At 47.0% G+C, this 18,558-nt stretch overlaps 1 protein-coding gene and 1 pseudogene across 1 annotated transcript in view; both read left to right on the plus strand.

Moving 5' to 3' along the window:
* MUC16 (mucin 16, cell surface associated) overlaps positions 1-18,558 on the plus strand; it is a 142,097-nt gene that overhangs the window by 30,054 nt on the left and 93,485 nt on the right. The window contains exons 11-23 of the mRNA XM_066358084.1: positions 1,555-1,679; positions 1,773-1,840; positions 4,467-4,639; positions 6,881-6,916; positions 7,152-7,217; positions 7,841-7,959; positions 8,045-8,112; positions 10,839-11,011; positions 12,027-12,062; positions 12,271-12,336; positions 15,811-15,935; positions 16,122-16,189; positions 18,072-18,244. Coding sequence (XP_066214181.1) covers positions 1,555-1,679; positions 1,773-1,840; positions 4,467-4,639; positions 6,881-6,916; positions 7,152-7,217; positions 7,841-7,959; positions 8,045-8,112; positions 10,839-11,011; positions 12,027-12,062; positions 12,271-12,336; positions 15,811-15,935; positions 16,122-16,189; positions 18,072-18,244 — 1,296 coding nt within the window. The remainder of the gene's footprint in view (positions 1-1,554; positions 1,680-1,772; positions 1,841-4,466; positions 4,640-6,880; positions 6,917-7,151; positions 7,218-7,840; positions 7,960-8,044; positions 8,113-10,838; positions 11,012-12,026; positions 12,063-12,270; positions 12,337-15,810; positions 15,936-16,121; positions 16,190-18,071; positions 18,245-18,558) is intronic.
* Positions 8,291-8,415, plus strand: LOC136387009 (U2 spliceosomal RNA; annotated as a pseudogene).

Here is an 18,558-nt window from a genome sequence, read left to right on the forward strand (position 1 = left end):
GCTTCTCTTGGAAACTGATGGGTCAGTATAAACCCCTGACTAGGTCTGACCTGGAGAGAATCCCTGCGGACTGCCTTGTCCCGTATGAGATGGCTGACTGGCTGAGCCCCTTCCCGGGTTTGTGGGTGGGCACTGGGGAGAGTCGAACCGGAAATACAAGGCTGGTGTATCCAGAAGCATTGTTTATTTAAAATGCTTGGGTGAGGCCCTGGCCGGTTGGCTCAGTGGTAGAGCATCGGCCTGGCGTGCAGGAGTCCCGGGTTTGATTCCCAGCCAGGGCACACAGGAGAAGCGCCCATCTGCTTCTCCACCCCCCCCCCTTCTTCCTCTCTGTCTCTCTCTTCCCCTCCCGCAGCCGAGGCTCCATTGGAGCAAAGATGGCCCGGGCGCTGGGGATGGCTCCTTGGCTTCTGCCCCAGGCGCTAGAGTGGCTCTGGTCGTGGCAGAGCGACGCCCCGGAGGGGCAGAGCATCGCCCCCTGGTGGGCAGAGCGGCGCCCCATGGTGGGCGTGCTGGGTGGATCCCGGTCGGGTGCATGCGGGAGTCTGTCTGACTGTCTCTCCCCGTTTCCAGCTTCAGAAAAATACAAAATACAAAAAAAAAAAAAAAAAAAAAAATGCTTGGGTGCAAGCATGCTGAGATGGACCCAAATGCCATGTCAGCCCTGGAAAGAGTTGGAGAAAGGTATTTATAGTTTAGTTAGGGGTTTTGGAAAAAGCTGCTGACATCACTGCCTCTATAGGTACAAAGTAATATTGTCCATATGTGGATTGGAGAGGCACCTCAGTTTCTCCAAATTCTTTATCTCCCAGCTCAACTATCTAAAGGAGGCCTGTGCTAGTTCAAAAGGTCCTGGGTCGGCCTGGCAGGCGGAGGCTTCAGGCAAGCCAGTCCCCCACCTCCCACTGGTTTGCTCTGTCCTTGGAATGGCTGGGTGGGGAGGGGGGGTGCTGATCCCTTAGAAAACTGCTATCATCTGGGCCTGTAGGCTGGCTTTATTGTGATTTAAACTCTTCTAATTGTCAGGTCCCTTCCCACTGTAAGGTTTCCCTGACATTTCTACATTTCAAAGTGAAGGCAGAAAGCCATTAAGCAAGAGAATAGCAAGCCAATTAACTACAACCTCACGGTGAGGAAGGAAATGTTCTGCTTTGAGCCTGGCTGAGGCGAGTTTTAGTTTTAAAGGGGACTCTAGTTTTAAAAAGCTACCCTGACCCTGAACCTTACAGTTCCGGCATGTGCTGAGATGCTCAGAGTCCAGGGGAAGTAGGAACAGGGTAACCAGCTCATCTCACTTTGTCCAGGACAGTCACGCTTCTAAACTGAAGGTCTGCATCCAGAAACCCACATGGTCCTGTGGAAACGGGGATGGTGGGTCACCCTGTGTGAGGGGGTCTCGGGCAGTGACTGCTCCACAAGGTGTCTCAGGAGCACAGCCTAAGCCGGGCCCCGGCGCAGCACTGGAGCTGAGGCGCCTGTTCGCAGCCCTAGCTCCCGCCTTCAGCCCAGGCCTGGCTCCGGGCTGGCCTCACTTGACTCTCCCCCCTGCTGCAGCTGCAGGACCTTCCTTGATGCCTTTTACTGTCAACTTCACCATCACCAACCTGCGCTACACGGAGGACATGGGAAACTTGGGCTCAGAGATATTCAACAGCACTGAGAGACACCTGCAGCAACTGGTGAGAGCCCTCTAACAATTCCCACGGGACCCCAACCCCTCCACCCCCACTGTCCTGGCTCCTCCTGCTCATCTCTCTCTCATTTCTCCCCAGCTGGGGCCCTTGTTCAAGAAGAGCAGCATCGGTTCCCTCTATACTGGCTGCAGACTGACTTTGCTCAGGTGAGCCGGCAAGTACCTTCCGAAACCCTACTTTCTCTCCTTTCTTGGCTCTCCGCATGCCCGTGTTTGAGCCTTTGCTGAGAGGCAGTGTAGCATAGTGGGCCCAAAGTGGCTGAGTGTGCACCCCTGCTCTTCCATTTGCTAGCTGTGTGATTTAGGGCAGGTCACATAACCTCTCTAATCTTCAATCACACTAGCTATAAAATGATTATAATAACAGTGTCTTACTCTTGGAGTTGTTAATCCTTTATTGCAATGCCTATCCCATTGTGAGCACTCAGTGACACTCTCCCTGGCCCAGCTCATAACCACCCTATTGGGGACAGTTTTGGAAACTGCAGATCTACAGTTTAATCCCTGAAAAGAGGTAAGGATTCCCCCAAAGAAAGTCTTACTGACCTAAAAGGTAAAAACAAATCAGATGTTGAGTACCAGTAGGATATATTGTGATCTTAAACTCTCAGATAGGCCTGAACTCTGAAGAAAAGACCTGTCTTCTCTTCTCTGCCTATGTCCACACTCAGACCTTCCGAAGTCAGTGGGCTCAGGACCCTTTCCTTACACTAAATGACCTTATGGCCTCTCTGTGTGTTCCTCCTTCCAGCCCACTCAACTCATCCTGCCAGAGAGGTTCATCCCTCCCCACATCATTCCCTGAGGAGAGAGTCCACGTGTATTGTCACAATGTCCTCTAATAAACTGAGCCCAATATACCTACCCCCATCTCTCCATAATATGAGAAAATCAATAATAATATTGCTCATAGTCCATGCCATTCAATAAATCTAAGTGACTTACTACACATTTTCATTCATTTTTTTTCTTTTTTTTTTAAGTTAGAGTAGGGGAGAAATAGAGACAGACTCCCGCATGTACCCAGACTGGGATCCACCTGGCAACCTCCGTCTGGGGCCAATGCTCTGCTCATCTGGGGCTGCTCCCAACCAAGCTATTTTTAGCACCTGAGGCAAAGATTCCACAGAGCCATTCTCAGTGTCTGGGGCCAATTTGCTCCAATCAAGCTTGGCTACAAAAAGGGAAGAGAGAGACAAAGAGAGAAGGGGGGGAGATGAAAAGCAGATGGCATCTCTCCTGTGTGCCCTAACTGGGAATCAAACCCAGAACTTCCACATGCTGGGCCGACACTCTACCCCTGAATCAACTGGCCAGGGTTACATTTTTATTCATTTTATCATCACAACAACATGATTATTATCTGACCTTGCAGAGCAGTCAAGTTGATTGTGTAAGAGGAGCTAGGATTTGAACCTGTTGTTCTGGCTCTGGAGTTCCTCCTTTTAACCACAATACCAGTGGTACTCAAGCTCGCCAGGCTCAACCACCCTTTTCATTTATCAAAAGTACTCAAAACTCCAAAGAGCCTTCGGACTTGGGGTTGTATCTGCCCATATTCACTGTGCTAGAAATTAAAGCAGAAAATGTATCCACATAGTCATTAAAAATAATTAACATATTATATGTTAACATAAATGACAAATTTTTTATACACAGTATTCATATCCTCCACCCCTTAAAAAAATTTAAAGCAACACAATGAGAAGAGGGTCGTTGTTTACATTTTTGCAAATCCTTTCCATGTCTTAGGAAAAGATACCAGGACATCTACTGCATTCAATTTTTTATAATACCTCCACTTCATAGCTCTGGAAAAACAATGTCACTGCATACTCATAGAATGAGTGTGAAAATAACATTTTAGGATTATTATAAGAGTATTCTTTACTTGGTGAACTCCCTGTAATAGTTTTGGGGACACCAGAGGTCCCAGGGCCACACTTTAAGAACCGCTGCACAACTATGTGAGTGTGAAATGGGAAAGCTCTGTATAGCGTGGATGACAGCAAGCAGAAGTCACAGGCAAGGGAGGAGAGCGTTCTTTCTTCCTACCTGTAGAGCCCCCGCATTGAGTGAAACACTTTAGGGTCAGCTGAAATTCAGGGCAAGTTTATTTTTCAACTAGTTGCCCCTGGTTACTTCTTAACTCGTTTTCACTGTTTTCCTCCAAACTTGGTTGCATGCCCAAAAGGTACTCCCAAAGGGTTGACCTCAGCCTTGGGATTTGCCAGCTTGAAATCAAATCCCCCCTCTCAGACTCTGTGATGGTTGTTGCACAGGGTCACAACTAGCCTCGAAGGTGATCACTCACCTTCCAGGGGATCCCCAGTCCTCCTCCTTTCCCACCCACATGCTGCCTGGCCCTGGGTCCTCAAGACTACTTTCCCTGGGAGCCCCCTGTCCCCAACCCCATAGACCAAGCAGTACTAAGCTTGTTCTGGAGTGACACCATCTGTATTCATCTTCATGACTAGACAGGGTCCTGGGGGCTGGCGGTTGAAATAATGTGCTTCAACCAATTAATAAGAAGGTAATGGGGACAAGAAGAACATTACTCAAGGAGTAGCTGTAGTAATCCGTGGAACACTGCATTTAAGGGGGTAGCGGGGTCTGGATCCTCCCCTCATGAGACAGAAAAATATGGGTTTTAGAAAGCAGATGAGCCCAAGGAAGACTGCTGATGTAAAAACTAAGCGGTGCACCTGAAGAAAGAGTGGTCAAGAGTGTTCACCTCTCATATGTCTTGATTTCTATGTCCCTCCTGTCCCAGGGCTGAAAAGGAGGGGACAAGCACTGCAGTGGGTGCCATCTGCACCCACCACCCAGATCCCACAGGCTGCCAGCTGGACAGAGAACGGCTGTACCGGGAGCTAAGCCGGCAGACCCATGCTGTCACTCAGCTGGGCCCCTACACCCTGGACAGGAGCAGTCTCTTCGTCAGTGGTGAGCAGCTCAGTGCAGTTGGGATCTCTTCCTGCTCCTCAGACGGGTCTCCTCGGCGTGCTTTCCTGTGTACCCGTGTTTCCCTGGGCGATAGAATTTCCGTGGCAGCTCAATCCTCTCCCTTCATAACACCTAAAAAGCACCTTTTAAGGTCTGAAAATAAAAGTTTCCTTTTGTCTTTTTCATCCCAATGACAGGCACAGAAGCTCGAATGGAGCATGTAGTTATCAAGGGAGGAAGGCAGTAAAGTAAGCCCACCGCGGTCAACTCAAGAGGCAATGGGTTCCCAGGGCAGTGACTAATCTGCTTCTTTCACTTCCTACAGGAGCCGGTGCTCCTTTACCCATTCTCCAAGGGCCAGCTGGCACTGCACCACCTGCCAACCAATCAAGAAAGCTGTTAGGAATGTTTTTAACAATAAATTCCATTGCAACCACGCTCTTAGCAACAATACCTACAATAACACCTACACGATAGGCTAAGATTTACTGAGGGATTCCTCTGACCCAGAATGTTACATGTACCATGTATTGCTCATCCTGCCCAACACTCTCTCAGGTATCATGAGTATCTTACAGAAGAGACAACAAGGCTTGGGGAGGGAAATGCATTTTTCCAAGATCAGATAATTAACGTAAGTAGCCATGTCAGGAATCAGACCTTAAATTGACTCTAAAACCGAGGCCCCCTAACTACTAGGCTACACTACGGACTAATGCAACAAGAACAAGCCTCAAACCTCAGGATGGGAAGGCACAGCAAGGGGTCTCTAATATAACAATGTAAATGAACACTTGATTAATTGTGTCCCCCTTATATCACCATGGACATTTTCTTTTTACCTGTGTTAAAACCTGTGTTGGATTTCATTAGTCTTTGGAAATTACTTAAAAATAATAGTTACCGGTGTGGGCTTTGGTGAATTACAGATCTGGCTTTACTCAAGCCCTGGCCTTCTCTTTTACTTTCTATGTGGCCCTGGGCAAGCCACAAAACCTCTTTGAACTTCAGTGTCCATTTTCAGAACGGAATTTTTTAAAAAGAAGTCACCTAAGACTCATTTTTGCCCTGGCCGGTTGGCTCAGCGGTAGAGCGTCGGCCTAGCGTGCGGAGGACTCGGGTTCGATTCCCGGCCAGGGCACACAGGAGAAGCGCCCATTTGCTTCTCCAACCCTCCGCCGCGCTTTCCTCTCTGTCTCTCTCTTCCCCTCCCGCAGCCAAGGCTCCATTGGAGCAAAGATGGCCCGGGCGCTGGGGATGGCTCTGTGGCCTATGCCTCAGGCGCTAGAGTGGCTCTGGTCGCAACATGGCGACGCCCAGGATGGGCAGAGCATCGCCCCCTGGTGGGCAGAGCGTCGCCCCTGGTGGGCGTGCCGGGTGGATCCCGGTCGGGCGCATGCGGGAGTCTGTCTGACTGTCTCTCCCTGTTTCCAAGCTTCAGAAAAATGAAAAAAGAAAAAAAAAAAAAAGAAAGAAAAAAAAAAAAAGACTCATTTTTATCAAATGAGATAAAATCTGAACAATAAAAGTAAATTACAGGGCTTCCCTTGGCTCAGTCTCAAAGATAAGTGTCATTTCAAGAAACCCAGTTAGACCATAAAATATAAAAATAAGTCTTAAGTTTTACTTGCGTTACATTCAGAGCATCAAAGGATCTGGTCCACAATTCAGAATCATAATTATTCAAGTCCTTTTTCCCAATTCCTGTTATATTTCAACTTCATAGTCTCATATTGGCACCCAGTCTTTCCTCCCTCTGCAAGCTCATCTCTCGCTCTCTCTCTCTCTCTCTCCATCTCTTTTGTTATCTCAGTTCAACATTACAAGGGTCCAAGAACTACTGTACATTGTCACAGATCAAGCTGTCTTTGGAGAGTTGGGTACTGGGAAAAACTAGAAAAGTAAGGACAAAATTATAGTTAATAGATAAAGAAAATACAAGTAAGTCTGGAAGCATGCATATAAAATTGCTGTCTCTATTATTCACTGAATAAGGGTGCTGTTGTTCCAGGCACTCAGTAAACCCACACAAGATTGGGGAAGCTTTGATCATTACTTTCTGGTTATTGATAACAAGGATCAGAGTATCAGGCAGGCAACTCATAAAGACACTGTTCTTATTTATTCATATATCTCAGAGAAAGCACTCAGGGAAGTTTGTGTGTTTCTACAGCATTTCTACCCCTTGCCCCATCTCATCCTCCTCCCATCCTCTTACCCTTCCTTTTTGCTTCTCTGCAGGCTATAACCATTGGGACTGGATCCCTACCACCAGCAGTGAGTAATGAGGGCCTGGATGTCCTTGTGTTCCTGGGACCCTTCCTCCACAAGCTTAGCCCCCAAGAGGAAAGTATCCCCCATCCCCTAGGTTGTCAGCCCCAGAGCAGCCACAGCCCACCAGACGCCTCAGATCAGGACAAGCTAGAGACGCAAGTTCCCATGAGCAGCTCGACCCTCCCATTGCTTCATGATGAGGCTCGACAATTTTTATTCATATTGTACTTTCTTTCAGCTCTGGTGACCTCCACATTCCTTCCAGGACCCACAGCATCTCTGAGCTCCACTTCCAGCTCCCCAGGTAGGGATCTGACCTCTGAGTCCCATTAAACTTCAATTCTCATTTCACAGTTGTTAAATTCCTGCATGATCTTGACTGTGGTGCCACCCAGCACAGCCTGCCCACTCTCCCTTGCTCCCTGGTCTCTGGCCACCACAGCCTCATTTCTTTTCCTCAGGGGCCCAAACATCCTTCCAGCTTCAGGGCTTTTGTACTCACTGTTCTTGGAATTCAGCTGTGCCCACTCCTCCTTGTCCTCCAGATCTTAGCACAGCACACTCTTGCTTGGACCACTGCTTCCTAGTGACAATGACTAGGATTTGGGTTTTTTGACTGCTCATATTTGTAGCCCAAGGCTGAGCACAAAAGGTCTTGGCACCTTCTCTTCTCACCAAAGTGTCCAAACCTTGTCAGCTTTTGAGCACTCAGGGATGAAAGGGTGGGGATTCCCTACTGAGCTGACGTCACACATCTAGCAGGGAGGTCCCTTCTTCCTCTTTGGCTGGCTGAGGAGGGAGGGCGCCCAGATAGGGTATCTCAGTCCTCCACAACTGGACACTATGGACCAGAGATAACCCTAGTCCCCTCCCCACATATGGCTCAGGCCCAAGATTAGGATGGGTCTCCTCTCTCTTTCCCTCCAGCTGCAGCTCCAGTGGCTTTTACCCTCAACTTCACCATCACCAACATGCTCTACAGCCCAGACATGAGGCCTCCAGGTTCTGCGAAGTTCAACACCACTGAGAGGGTTTTGACTCGCTTGGTAAGAGCCCATCAATGCCTACCCTGACCTTCCTTGTTCTTTCCCACCAGTCTCTTCAGCTTACCTCATTTTCCCTCCTCCCCAGCTTGGTCTTTTGTTCAAGAACACCAGCATCGGCCCACTGTACTCTGGCTGCAGACTGGCCCTGCTCAGGTGAGACTCACAGACAAGCTCACCCAGAGGTGAGGATCTGAACATGACATCCACAAAGCCAAAATCATAGATGATTGGGATCTTCAACTTCAAGAGATTCAAACTTGGAAGGCATACCCTCTGGCTGAGTGCATCAGAGAGAGCTATCTCAAAGAAGTGTCTTCAATTATTTGGATAAATTGCTTCTCGGCCTTTTGGCTAAGATTAAGTATAGTATCTGTTCTTATCAGTTTAATCTATTTGGATAAGCAGATCCACAAAGCATTCATGTTCATTGGTCAGAAAATGAAGCATTGACTCATTCAGTAAACGTGAAATGGTAGTACCCTGTGACAGACACTAATGACACAGAGAATCGGTCATGAGTCATTTCCTCAAGGTGCCCACAGTAGCCATATAGACTTATAATCATCATCTGAATGGGGTCAGTGCAATGATAAAGCACATAGGAGCGCAAAGAACGGCCTTTAGCTCAACTGGGGAAGCTGAGTGAAAGCTGTCTGGAGAAGGGTGATGCCTGGGATGTGTTTTGATGGTTGACTGTGCATTAGCTAGAAGAAACATTGGCCAATGTACTTCAAAGGGTGGTACAGCTTAAGTAATGGGGCAGATGCGAGAACTACCCTGGTGCTTGAGAGAAGTTCTGTGAAATTGAAGAGTACAATGTCTGGAAAATAGCAATTGAATAAAAGAAAGAAGAAAAAGAGGAAGGAAGGAAGGAAGAAAGAAAGGAAGGAAGGAAGGAAGGAAGGAAGGAAGGAAGGAAGGAAGGAAGGGAGGGAGGGAGGGAGGGAGGGAGGGAGGGAGGGAGGGAGGAAGGAAGGAGGGAGGAAGGGAGGGAGTAGGGAGGGAGGGAGGGAGGAAAGGAGGGAAGAGGAAGGAAGGAGGGAGGGAGGGAGTAGGGAGGGAAGGAGGGGGAAGGAAGGAAGGAAGGAAGGAAGGAAGGAAGGAAGGAAGGAAGGAAGGAAGGAAGGAAGGAGGGAAGGAGGGAGGGAGGGAGGGAAGGAAGGGAGGGAGGGAGGAGGAAGGAAGGAAGGAAGGAAGGAAGGAAGGAAGGAAGGAAGGAAGGAAGGAAGGAAGCTGACCGGGGGGACTGCCGAGCAGATGAATGGGTACACAGGAGTATAGTTGTGTAAGTGGTGGGTAAATTGTGGGATGAGTTGCAAGAAGCGAATGACATCAAGTGTTTAGATTAGAGCTGGAGTTAAAGTCATACTAAGGAGTTTCCATAATATTTTGCACAGCAAAAGCCTGAGTACTTCTGGTCCTTATGTCCAAATGCATGAAGTCACATCCTGTTTCTGTCACCAGCCCTTCGAGGTGTTGCAAGTTCTTTAACATCTCTATGTCTTTGTTTTCACAACTCTAAAGTGAGAATTATATCAGCATTGATCTCCCAGAGTTGTTGAAAGATAAAAAGAGACAGCAAAGGTAAAAGTGGAACAACTAGTAGGTGTTCTAAAAGCATTAGTCATACTCATTCAGAGCCGAGGAAACTGTGGAGTTGGAAGCAGAGCCCTGACATGATGTCCTTTAAAGTAAACACTGGTAGATATGGGGATGGAAAATTTTGAAGTAATGATAGAACAGGAGGAGGTGGGGACACCAGTGAGATGTTGGAGCAGACCTGGATATTGCTTGGATAGGGGAAAACAAGATGGCAGAAAGTTCAGGAAGCTTCTTACATCTCTGGCTCTGGCATGAATGTGGAACCATATGAGGAGCAGGAGGTTCTGTGCTTTTAGGAGGGAAGATGATGAGCTTAGTTTGAGATATCTGGAATCTAAGAGGTCTGAAGGACATCCCTGAGGCTGTTGGCGACATGGCATAGAGCTCAGGAGAGGTCTTGGCCAAAAGAATGAGATTAGACCTCATAGTAATAAAACCAGTGGCTGACACAATGACCCCAGAAGAATCAGGGACAAAAAAATAGAAGTCAAATGAGGATGCAGCCCTGAATATTAGCCACTCTATAGAGTGGGAAGGTGCCTAGATGAATAGAACTTGCTTGGGAAACCAGTCAAGACTTACTAAAGAGGGTGGAATGCCCACAGCTCCAAACAAATTCAGCATGGTCCTTCAGCCATGATGCTGTTATCTTATCCTTTCTGCTGGCCCTGGGATTTGTCTGGCTCTAGGATACCACACAGCCTCATCCTTACCCCCACCCACAGCTGGCTGCTTGGCCTCAGTGTTGCCTTCAAAAAACGCTAAATTATCGCAAAGTCCATTCATATCAAGAATGGCAGCCCTCGTAATACATAATAAAACTTGATGCCTTTTATTGAGCACTTACTAGTACTAAGTGCTGTGAAGTCCATCCTGTTACCTCACTTGACAGATTAAAACAATACGCCACAGAGAGATTGAGAGACTTATCCAGAGTCACCCAGAAATTAAGTAGCAGAGCTAGGATTTCAGCAATTTGACATTGCCTTTTTTCACCTTGTTCAATTGCCAAATGCACTCCTTCTTCCTCTCTGCCACACTTCTGTTGTTAGGGGCATGTTGCTTTGTTATGATTGTGATATTAAAGTTTAGCACAAATATCAACATTTTGAGATGCTTTATCCTCTGTATTCAGGGACCTTGGCTGTCCAATTTATTTCTGACCCTCCTCCAACACCAAGGCCATTTCAGGCTGCCCACTAGTCCTCCTGCTTCTCTGCACTCCTACATGGAGTCCCCCCTCCCCATCACTGTGTAACCCCTATTCTCCCACCCAGACCTGAGGAAAACGGAATGAGCACTGGAATTGATACTGTCTGCATGTACCGTTCTGACCACGTGGGTCCTAAGCTGGACAGAGAGCAGCTGTACTGGGAGATGAGCCAGGGAACCCACGGTGTCACTCAGCTGGGCACCTACACCCTGGACAGGGACAGCCTCTACGTCAATGGTGAGCATCCTTTTTGTAACCATAAAGTGAAGCTGAGAATCTGGGCACCAGAGGGGATGCAGACTCTCTTTTTTGCCATGGGACCCTACCTATGCATGGTCTTCTGCCTGAGCAGTCTCCCTTGATGACTCAAGGACCCCACTGACCCTCCAGTTTGCAAACTCTTCTCTTTCCTTGGCATCTGTGCATTCCAGAGAACTGATCTGTACACTTGCCTGAGGCACAAAAACCCTCCTCCAGACAGATGAATGACAATATCCCTCTGGCTGAGGCTAATAGAGATTCAAGAGTCTGGCTATTTTTGTTGTTGTTGTTGTTGTTGTTGTTGTTGTTGTTGTTAAGTGAGAGGCGGAGAGGCAGAGATAGACTCCTGCATGTGCTCCAACCAAAATCCACCTGGCAAGCCCCATAACAGGCAATGCTCTGCCCATGTGAGGCTATTGCTCAATTGCTCTGCAACCAAGTTATTTTAGTGCCTGAGGTGAGGCCATGGAGCTATCCTCAGTGCCCAGGGCCAACTTGCTATAACCAAGCCATGGCTACGGGAGAAGAAGAGAGAGATAGAAAGAGAGAGAGAAGGGAGAGGGGGAAGGATGGAGAAGCAGATGGTTGCTTCACCTGTGTGCCCTGACCTGGAATCAAACCCGGGACATCCACATGCTGGGCCAGCGTTCTATCACTGAAACAACTGGCCAGGGCCAAGAGTCTGGCTATTGATCTCTCTCCCTGCCAATATCTCAGAACCCCCTCTCGACCCTGAGAAGCACAGTTAGCAAACCCATGTTCTAGAAATGTTGGTATATCTTCCCAAATAAATTGCAAGCCCATGAAGCCAGGGCCTGAGGCTTTGATTTCTCAACCCTTTAGGAACAAGATGTAGTTGCACCTGAATCATTACTATCAAATTGTTAGACTTGAAAGTCTCAGTTTGGGATAGAGGGTGGTGGTCATTGGCCTGTACCTCGGATATCGCTCCCCCACTCCTATCCTAGTATGTCTCCTTTTCTCATTTCAGGTTTTTCCCACCAGACTTCAGCCTCCACCCCCAGTGGTGAGTACTCAGGGCCCTGACGACCGGGTGCTCCGGTCCCCTGTGGACAGCACCTGAATCCCCGGCCCAGGGATCTGGGAGGAGAGGAATCCAGAAGACCTGCTTGTCTCCCTGAACATTAGTGGCTTGGGCTAAACAAGAAAGATGCACAAAGTTATTCATGCCACACTCAGGGGCCCCATTCCTTCTCCAAACCATTTCTCTTCAGATACTGTGACCTCCACGCTCTTCCCAAGGACCTTGCCGGTGCCAGCCCACTTCTCCAGCTCCACGGGTGAGTGACATCTCTTCCAGCTCCTCCCAGGAAGCCTCAAAGATGGGACCTAGGAATTGCAGGAAAGGCTGCTGTTTAGGGAAGCTGGAGCTGCCAAGGGTGCCCTCTCTCTCTGCTCTGACCTCTTCAAGAGCAGTAATGTGGCCTCATCCCTCCAGCTGTTCACGTTGAACAATTTACCTACACTTTCAGTGACTCGGTTTCCTCACTGAGGAATCATATTTCATATGGTCATTGTGAAGGTTAAATGAAAATGTCTGTAACCACACCTAGCACTGGGAGTGCCAGACTATTTAGTTCAACAAATATTATTGGGCACGTGTTCTGTGCTAGGCAGAGAGGTTGAGATGTGAAGTCAGGTGTGGTCCCGCCTGTCACCCAGTCTGCAGTATATTGAGGAAGATGGAAATTAGACATGCAGTTATAGGTGATAATAACTATAAAAGATAACCATGTTGTTCGGCACTTACTACCTGCCAGACCCTGTACAATTCTTCTTTTTATTTCTACTTTTTCATTTTGATATGAACATAGATACACAGGATGTTGCAAAAAAAATGTGCAGAGATTCCTGTACTCTTCACCCAGCTTCTCTTCCATGATTAGCATCTGACATGACCATAGTACAACATCAAAACCAGGAAATCAATTCACGTTGTTAAAATCTACAGAACTCAGATTTCAGATTTCAGTTTTACATGCACCTGTATCTGTATGTGTGCGGGTAGTTCTATGCCATTTGATCACATTTGTAGATTTTCATAACCATGACCAGAATCAAGATACAGAACAGGGCCCTGGCCGGTTGGTTCAGCAGTAGAGTGTCGGCCCAGTGTGTGGAAGTCCTGGATTTGATTCCCAGTCAGGGCACACAGGAGAAGTGACCATCTGCTTCTCCACCCCTCCCTCTTCTCTCTCTCTCTCTCTCTCTCTCTTTCTTACCCTCCAGCAGCCATGACTGGGATGGTTCGAGTAATTAGGCCCCAGGCACTGAGGATGGCTCCATGGCCTCACTCACCTTAGGTGTTGATAGCTTGGTTGCCACGGGAAGAAGTAGGGGCTCCAAATGGGCAGAGCATCACATTGTAGGGAGCCTGCCAGGTGGATTCCGGTCAGGATGCATGCAGGAGCCTGTCTCCGCCTCCCTGCCTCCCGCCTCTCACTTAAGAAAAAAATGAAAGTTAAAAAATTTTTTTTAAATAAAATAAAAATATATAGAACTGTATCATCACCACAAAAACCTCCTTTGACTCTTTTATAAGTCCCACCCACGCAGCCCAACTCCTGGAAACTACTAATCTATAAACCACTTCTATAATTTTGTTATTTTGAGAATGTTATATCCATGGAATCATACAACACGTGACCTTTGGGACTGGCTTTTTTCACTCAGCATAATGCCCTTGAAATGTGCTAACTCCTTTAATAGTCATTTAATTTCCATAATTTTCTTACAAAGTGTGATTTCCCCCCATTTTACAGTTAAAGAAATGGAGGTAGTACATACAGGTTGAGTAACATGCCCTTGGCCTCACGCTGGTGAAGAGCTATGAGAGGATTTGAAACCAACATAGAATTTACTATTTTGACCAATTAAAAAAAATTCTTAAGTGAGAAGTGAGGAGGCCGAGAGACAGACTCTGGCATGCACCCCAACCGAGCTCCACCCAGCAAGCTCCCTACAGGGTGATGCTCTGCCCATCTGGGGCTGCTGCTCTGTTGCTTGGCAAGAGAGCTATTTCAGCAGCTGAGGCAAGGCCATGGAGCCATCCTCAGTGCCTGGGGCCAAATTGCTCAAACAAACCATTCGAGCCATGGCTGCTGGAGGGGAGAGGAGAGAGAGAGAAGAAGGAGGGGTGGAGAAGCAGATGGTCACTTCTTCTGTGTGCCCTGACTGGGAATAAACCTGGGACTTCTACATGTTGCTCTACAGCTAAGCCTACCCACCAGGGCTATTTTGACCATTTTTAAGTGTATATTCACAATATTATGCAACCATTACCACTGCCTATTTCCAAGACTTTTTCAACATTTGAAACAGAAACTCTAATTTCACTCAGTATAATGTTATCAAGGTCCATTCCTATTGTCTTAAATGATTCTATATCATCGTTTCTTATAGCTAAATAAAGAAATCAGAAAGAGCTAAAAACTATATGATTGTACACATAGGTGAGATACAAAATTGAGACTCAGGGACATAGAAAAGAGTGCAGTGGTTACCAGGGGAAGAGGGAGGGGTGGGTGGGGCAGGGATATAAAGAGGAATACAAAAGTAAGATGGTGGGTATACAACATAATTGACTGTCCAAATGGTGTGGAGATGTTTACTCAAAATCTATGTACTCTTGTTGATCAACGTCACCTTATTAAATTTAATTTTTTAAAGAAAAAGAAATAAACTCTGCCCCTATTAAGCACTAACTCCCCATTTCCTTCCCCCAGCCCCTGATAACCTCTCTTCTAATTTATGTCTCTATTAATTTTCCTGTTCTAGCTTCCTTACAGAAGGGGAATTATACAAGATGTGTCCTTTTGTGTCTGGCTAGCATAACCTTTCCAAGGTTCATCCATAGTGTATCATATATCAGAAGTTCATTCCTTTTATAGCTGAATACTCCTCCATTGCATGGGTAGACCACATTGGTTTATCCATTCATTTGTTGATGGACACTTAGGTTGTTTCCATCTTTTGTCTATTTTATTCAATAACTATGAATATTTGTGTTCAAGTATGTGAGTCCCTGTTTTCAATTCTTTTGGGTGTATATCTAGGAGTGAAATTTCTGGAATATATGGTAATCCTATGTTTAATTTTCTGAGAGTCCCTGGGCAGTTGGCTCAGTGGATAGAGCTTTGCCCCAGCATATGGACACCCTGGGTTCAATCCCTGGTCAGGGCACACAGGAGAAGTGACGACCTGCTTCTCTCCCCACCCCCTTCTCTCCCTCTTCCCCTCTTGCAGCCAGTGGCTCGATCAGTTTTAGCGTTGGCTGAGGGTGCTGAGGATAGCTCAGTTGATTTGACCATTAGCCCCAGACAGGGGTTGCTGGGTGGATCCTTGCCAGGACACATATGGGAGTCTGTCTATCTCAACCTCCTCTCACTAAAAAAATAATAATAACAATTAAAAAACTAAAATAATTGTTCTGAGGAACTGATTTCTATAACAGCTCCACCAGCATTCCCACCAACAATACAGGAGGGTTCCAATTTCTCCACATTCTCAGCAACACTTGTTATTTTCCTTTTTTTATTTTTAAATAGCCATTCTAATAGATATGCATGCTATTGCATCTAACAGCATCTTGCTTTGCTCTTTATATAACCTTCTGTCTTTGGTCCTAAGGCAGCTTTCCCGCCTACTTCAAACCCCTGCTTCCTCATATCTAGACCCTTCATCTCAGAAGTTGTCTGAGAGCTCAGTCCAGGTCTGACTCAGGTGTGGACTCCTTTTTCTTCCCCCTGCTGCAGCAGCCATCTCTTTCCTGGTGCCTTTCACCCTCAACTTCACCACCACCAACCTGAAGTTCGAGGAAGACATGCAGCATCCTGGATCCAGGAAATTCAATGCCACTGAGAGGATCCTGCAGGGTCTGGTGAGAGCCCTGCCCACTAATGCCAGCTCCACCCACTTTACCCCAGCCTGCCTCCTCGTGTCAGCCCCACCCACCCCACTTATGTCCTCACCCTCACTACCTCTACCCTATTCAGCTCACCAATGCCCCAGCTCCTCCTGGCCTCCCTCAGTCATTCCTTCTCACCTCCCCTCTCCTCTCTCCTAGCTCAAATCTGTGTTCAAGAATAGCCATCTGAGATTACTCTATGCAGGCTGCAGACTAGCCTCACTCAGGTGAGCCCCTCCCTAAGAACACTGCTTGTCTGCAATAAGGGACCTAACCTATGGGCTCCATGACTTCATCTGTTTTTGGAATAGCAACCGTCTATGAATACTAAGCATTGAAAATACAGACAACAATAACAGCATCTAAAAATGACTAATACCCAGGGTGCTGAGCTGATACTTTATATTTAATCTCATCAGTCCCTGCAACTACTTCATGCAACAGGAGCAGAAGGAGAAACTGAGGCTCAGCATGGTTAAGTAGATTGTGCAGGTTTTACAGAGAAATCCCACCATTTTGGGTTGTAGATCCAAACACCTAGCCCTTAAGCAGCACTGTCTGCTCTGCCCACAATATGACTTTGCGGTGTGTGGAAAAGACCAATCTGACACCCACTCTACAAAAACTTTCCTGAAGAATCTAAGAGGGGAAAAAAAACTAGTGTTACAGAGAGAAAGGGTGCTCCTAAGTGGGTAAGACTCAGCAGATGGGACTCTGCCCTACCCAAGGATGGTGGGGGGCTTAGGCAACACTCTCCCCTAAAAATAGCATCTGGACATTATAGCTGGGGGTGAAAATGGGTTGACACTGGTGTAATACCTAATATACATGATCAAAATTCTATATTATTTAGCTTAAATATGCATATATTTATATATTAGTTATGTGTATAGCAAGCATAATATATAATTTATATATGTATAAAACAATATAATAATAAAAATATAAGTCAATAGATATATTTATAGATGGTTATTTATTATATTTATATTATATAAGTTGTGTTATATATTATAATGGGTATAATAAAAATTGTAGGAATTGAGCAATATGATCTATAAAGATGCTTTGAGGATTAAATGACAAGATAATGAGGACAAAGTGCCTGCTTACTGCATAGTACATATTTAATAATTAGTAGTTGTCACTATGGGCAGCACCCACTCATGGCCCTGGGTTGTAGGAGTCCCTTTCTCCCTGGAGATGGGTGCTGAGGCATGGAGGCCTTATGTTAGCCCTGAGTCATGGTTGGACGAGTCATGCTTCCAGACAGACTGACCCAAAGGACATCATTCAGGCCATTTCGTCCTTTGAGTTGCTTTAGAAATGCCCCAAGCCTGACCAAGTGGTGGTGCAGTAGATAGAGCATCAGACTGGGATGCAGAGGATGCAGGTTCGAAACTCTGAGGTCACCAGCTTGAGCGTGGGCTCATCTAGTTTGAGCAAGGCTCACCAGCTTGGACCCAAGGTTGCTGGCTTGAGCAAGGGGTCACTTGCTCTGCTGTAGCTCCCCAGTCAAGGCACATATGAGAAAGCAATCAATGAACAACTAAGGTGCTACAAGAAAAAATTGATGCTTCTCATCTCTCTCCCTTCCTGTCTGTCTGTCCCTATCTGTCCCTCTCTCTGTCTCTGTCACACACACACACAAAAAGAAATGCCCCAGCCCTGTTGGTCCATGTGATCTAGAGAGGGTAACTTTAGTTTTCTAATCCCACTGTTTGAAAACCCTAACTCCCTGAAGGAAATGTCACTGTTCTGGAGCCACTGCCACCCATTACAGCTTGACTCTAAGCACCTCATTGTACCCGTGAGGTGCTGTGACAAGACTTGGCTGTCTTGACTTCACTTGACATCTTCAGGATAGTTCACTTCCATCAATAGGGCCTTCTCTGTGCGTGTCAAACACTGTCATCATCATGCTTCTCTCCCAGTCAGGCAAGGGGCTTGGAGTCCCGTGATTTCCCAGTTATTTGTTTATGCTCCTGAAGACAGCAGAGTCCTTGTTAAAGTTTCCCAAGTTCCTGTCTTAGGGGCTGGCAAAGGGAGGGAGGGAAGGATGAATGATGGAGAGACAGTTGGACCAACCATGTGGAGGTTCTCACCCAGCCCTGAAAAGGACAGGACAGCCACCAAAGTAGATGTCATCTGCACTCATCGCTCTGACCCTGAAGCGCCTGCCCTAGACAGAGAGCAGCTCTACTGGGAGCTGAGACAGCTGACCCATGGTGTCACCGTGCTGGGACCCTATATGCTGGACAAGGACAGTCTCTATGTCAATGGTGAGTAGCTGTGATGTGGTCTCTTCCTTCTTACTGGGAAGCCTCTGCCCTCTGACTTAAGGTCACACTTCCTGTCTGGCCCTTAGGGGCTTGGCTATGAGCCCGGAATGATGTGGACCTAATGGCTTATTTTTCATCTTGGACTGACTTCACCCTCAGGGCCTTCTTTCCTGATGTGAGGGGGTTGGTGGAAAATTCCCAACAGCTTCCACCCCGGGGGACCCCTGCCATCGCATCAGGGTAACCCTACCCCATATTTGGTCTCCCCCCTCTCCTTCAACCTTTACCCACTAACCTTGCTCACTCTTGCTACA

The sequence above is a fragment of the Saccopteryx leptura genome, unplaced genomic scaffold (assembly GCF_036850995.1).
Source record: "Saccopteryx leptura isolate mSacLep1 unplaced genomic scaffold, mSacLep1_pri_phased_curated manual_scaffold_41, whole genome shotgun sequence".
In the NCBI taxonomy this organism is placed as follows: Eukaryota; Metazoa; Chordata; class Mammalia; order Chiroptera; family Emballonuridae; genus Saccopteryx; species Saccopteryx leptura.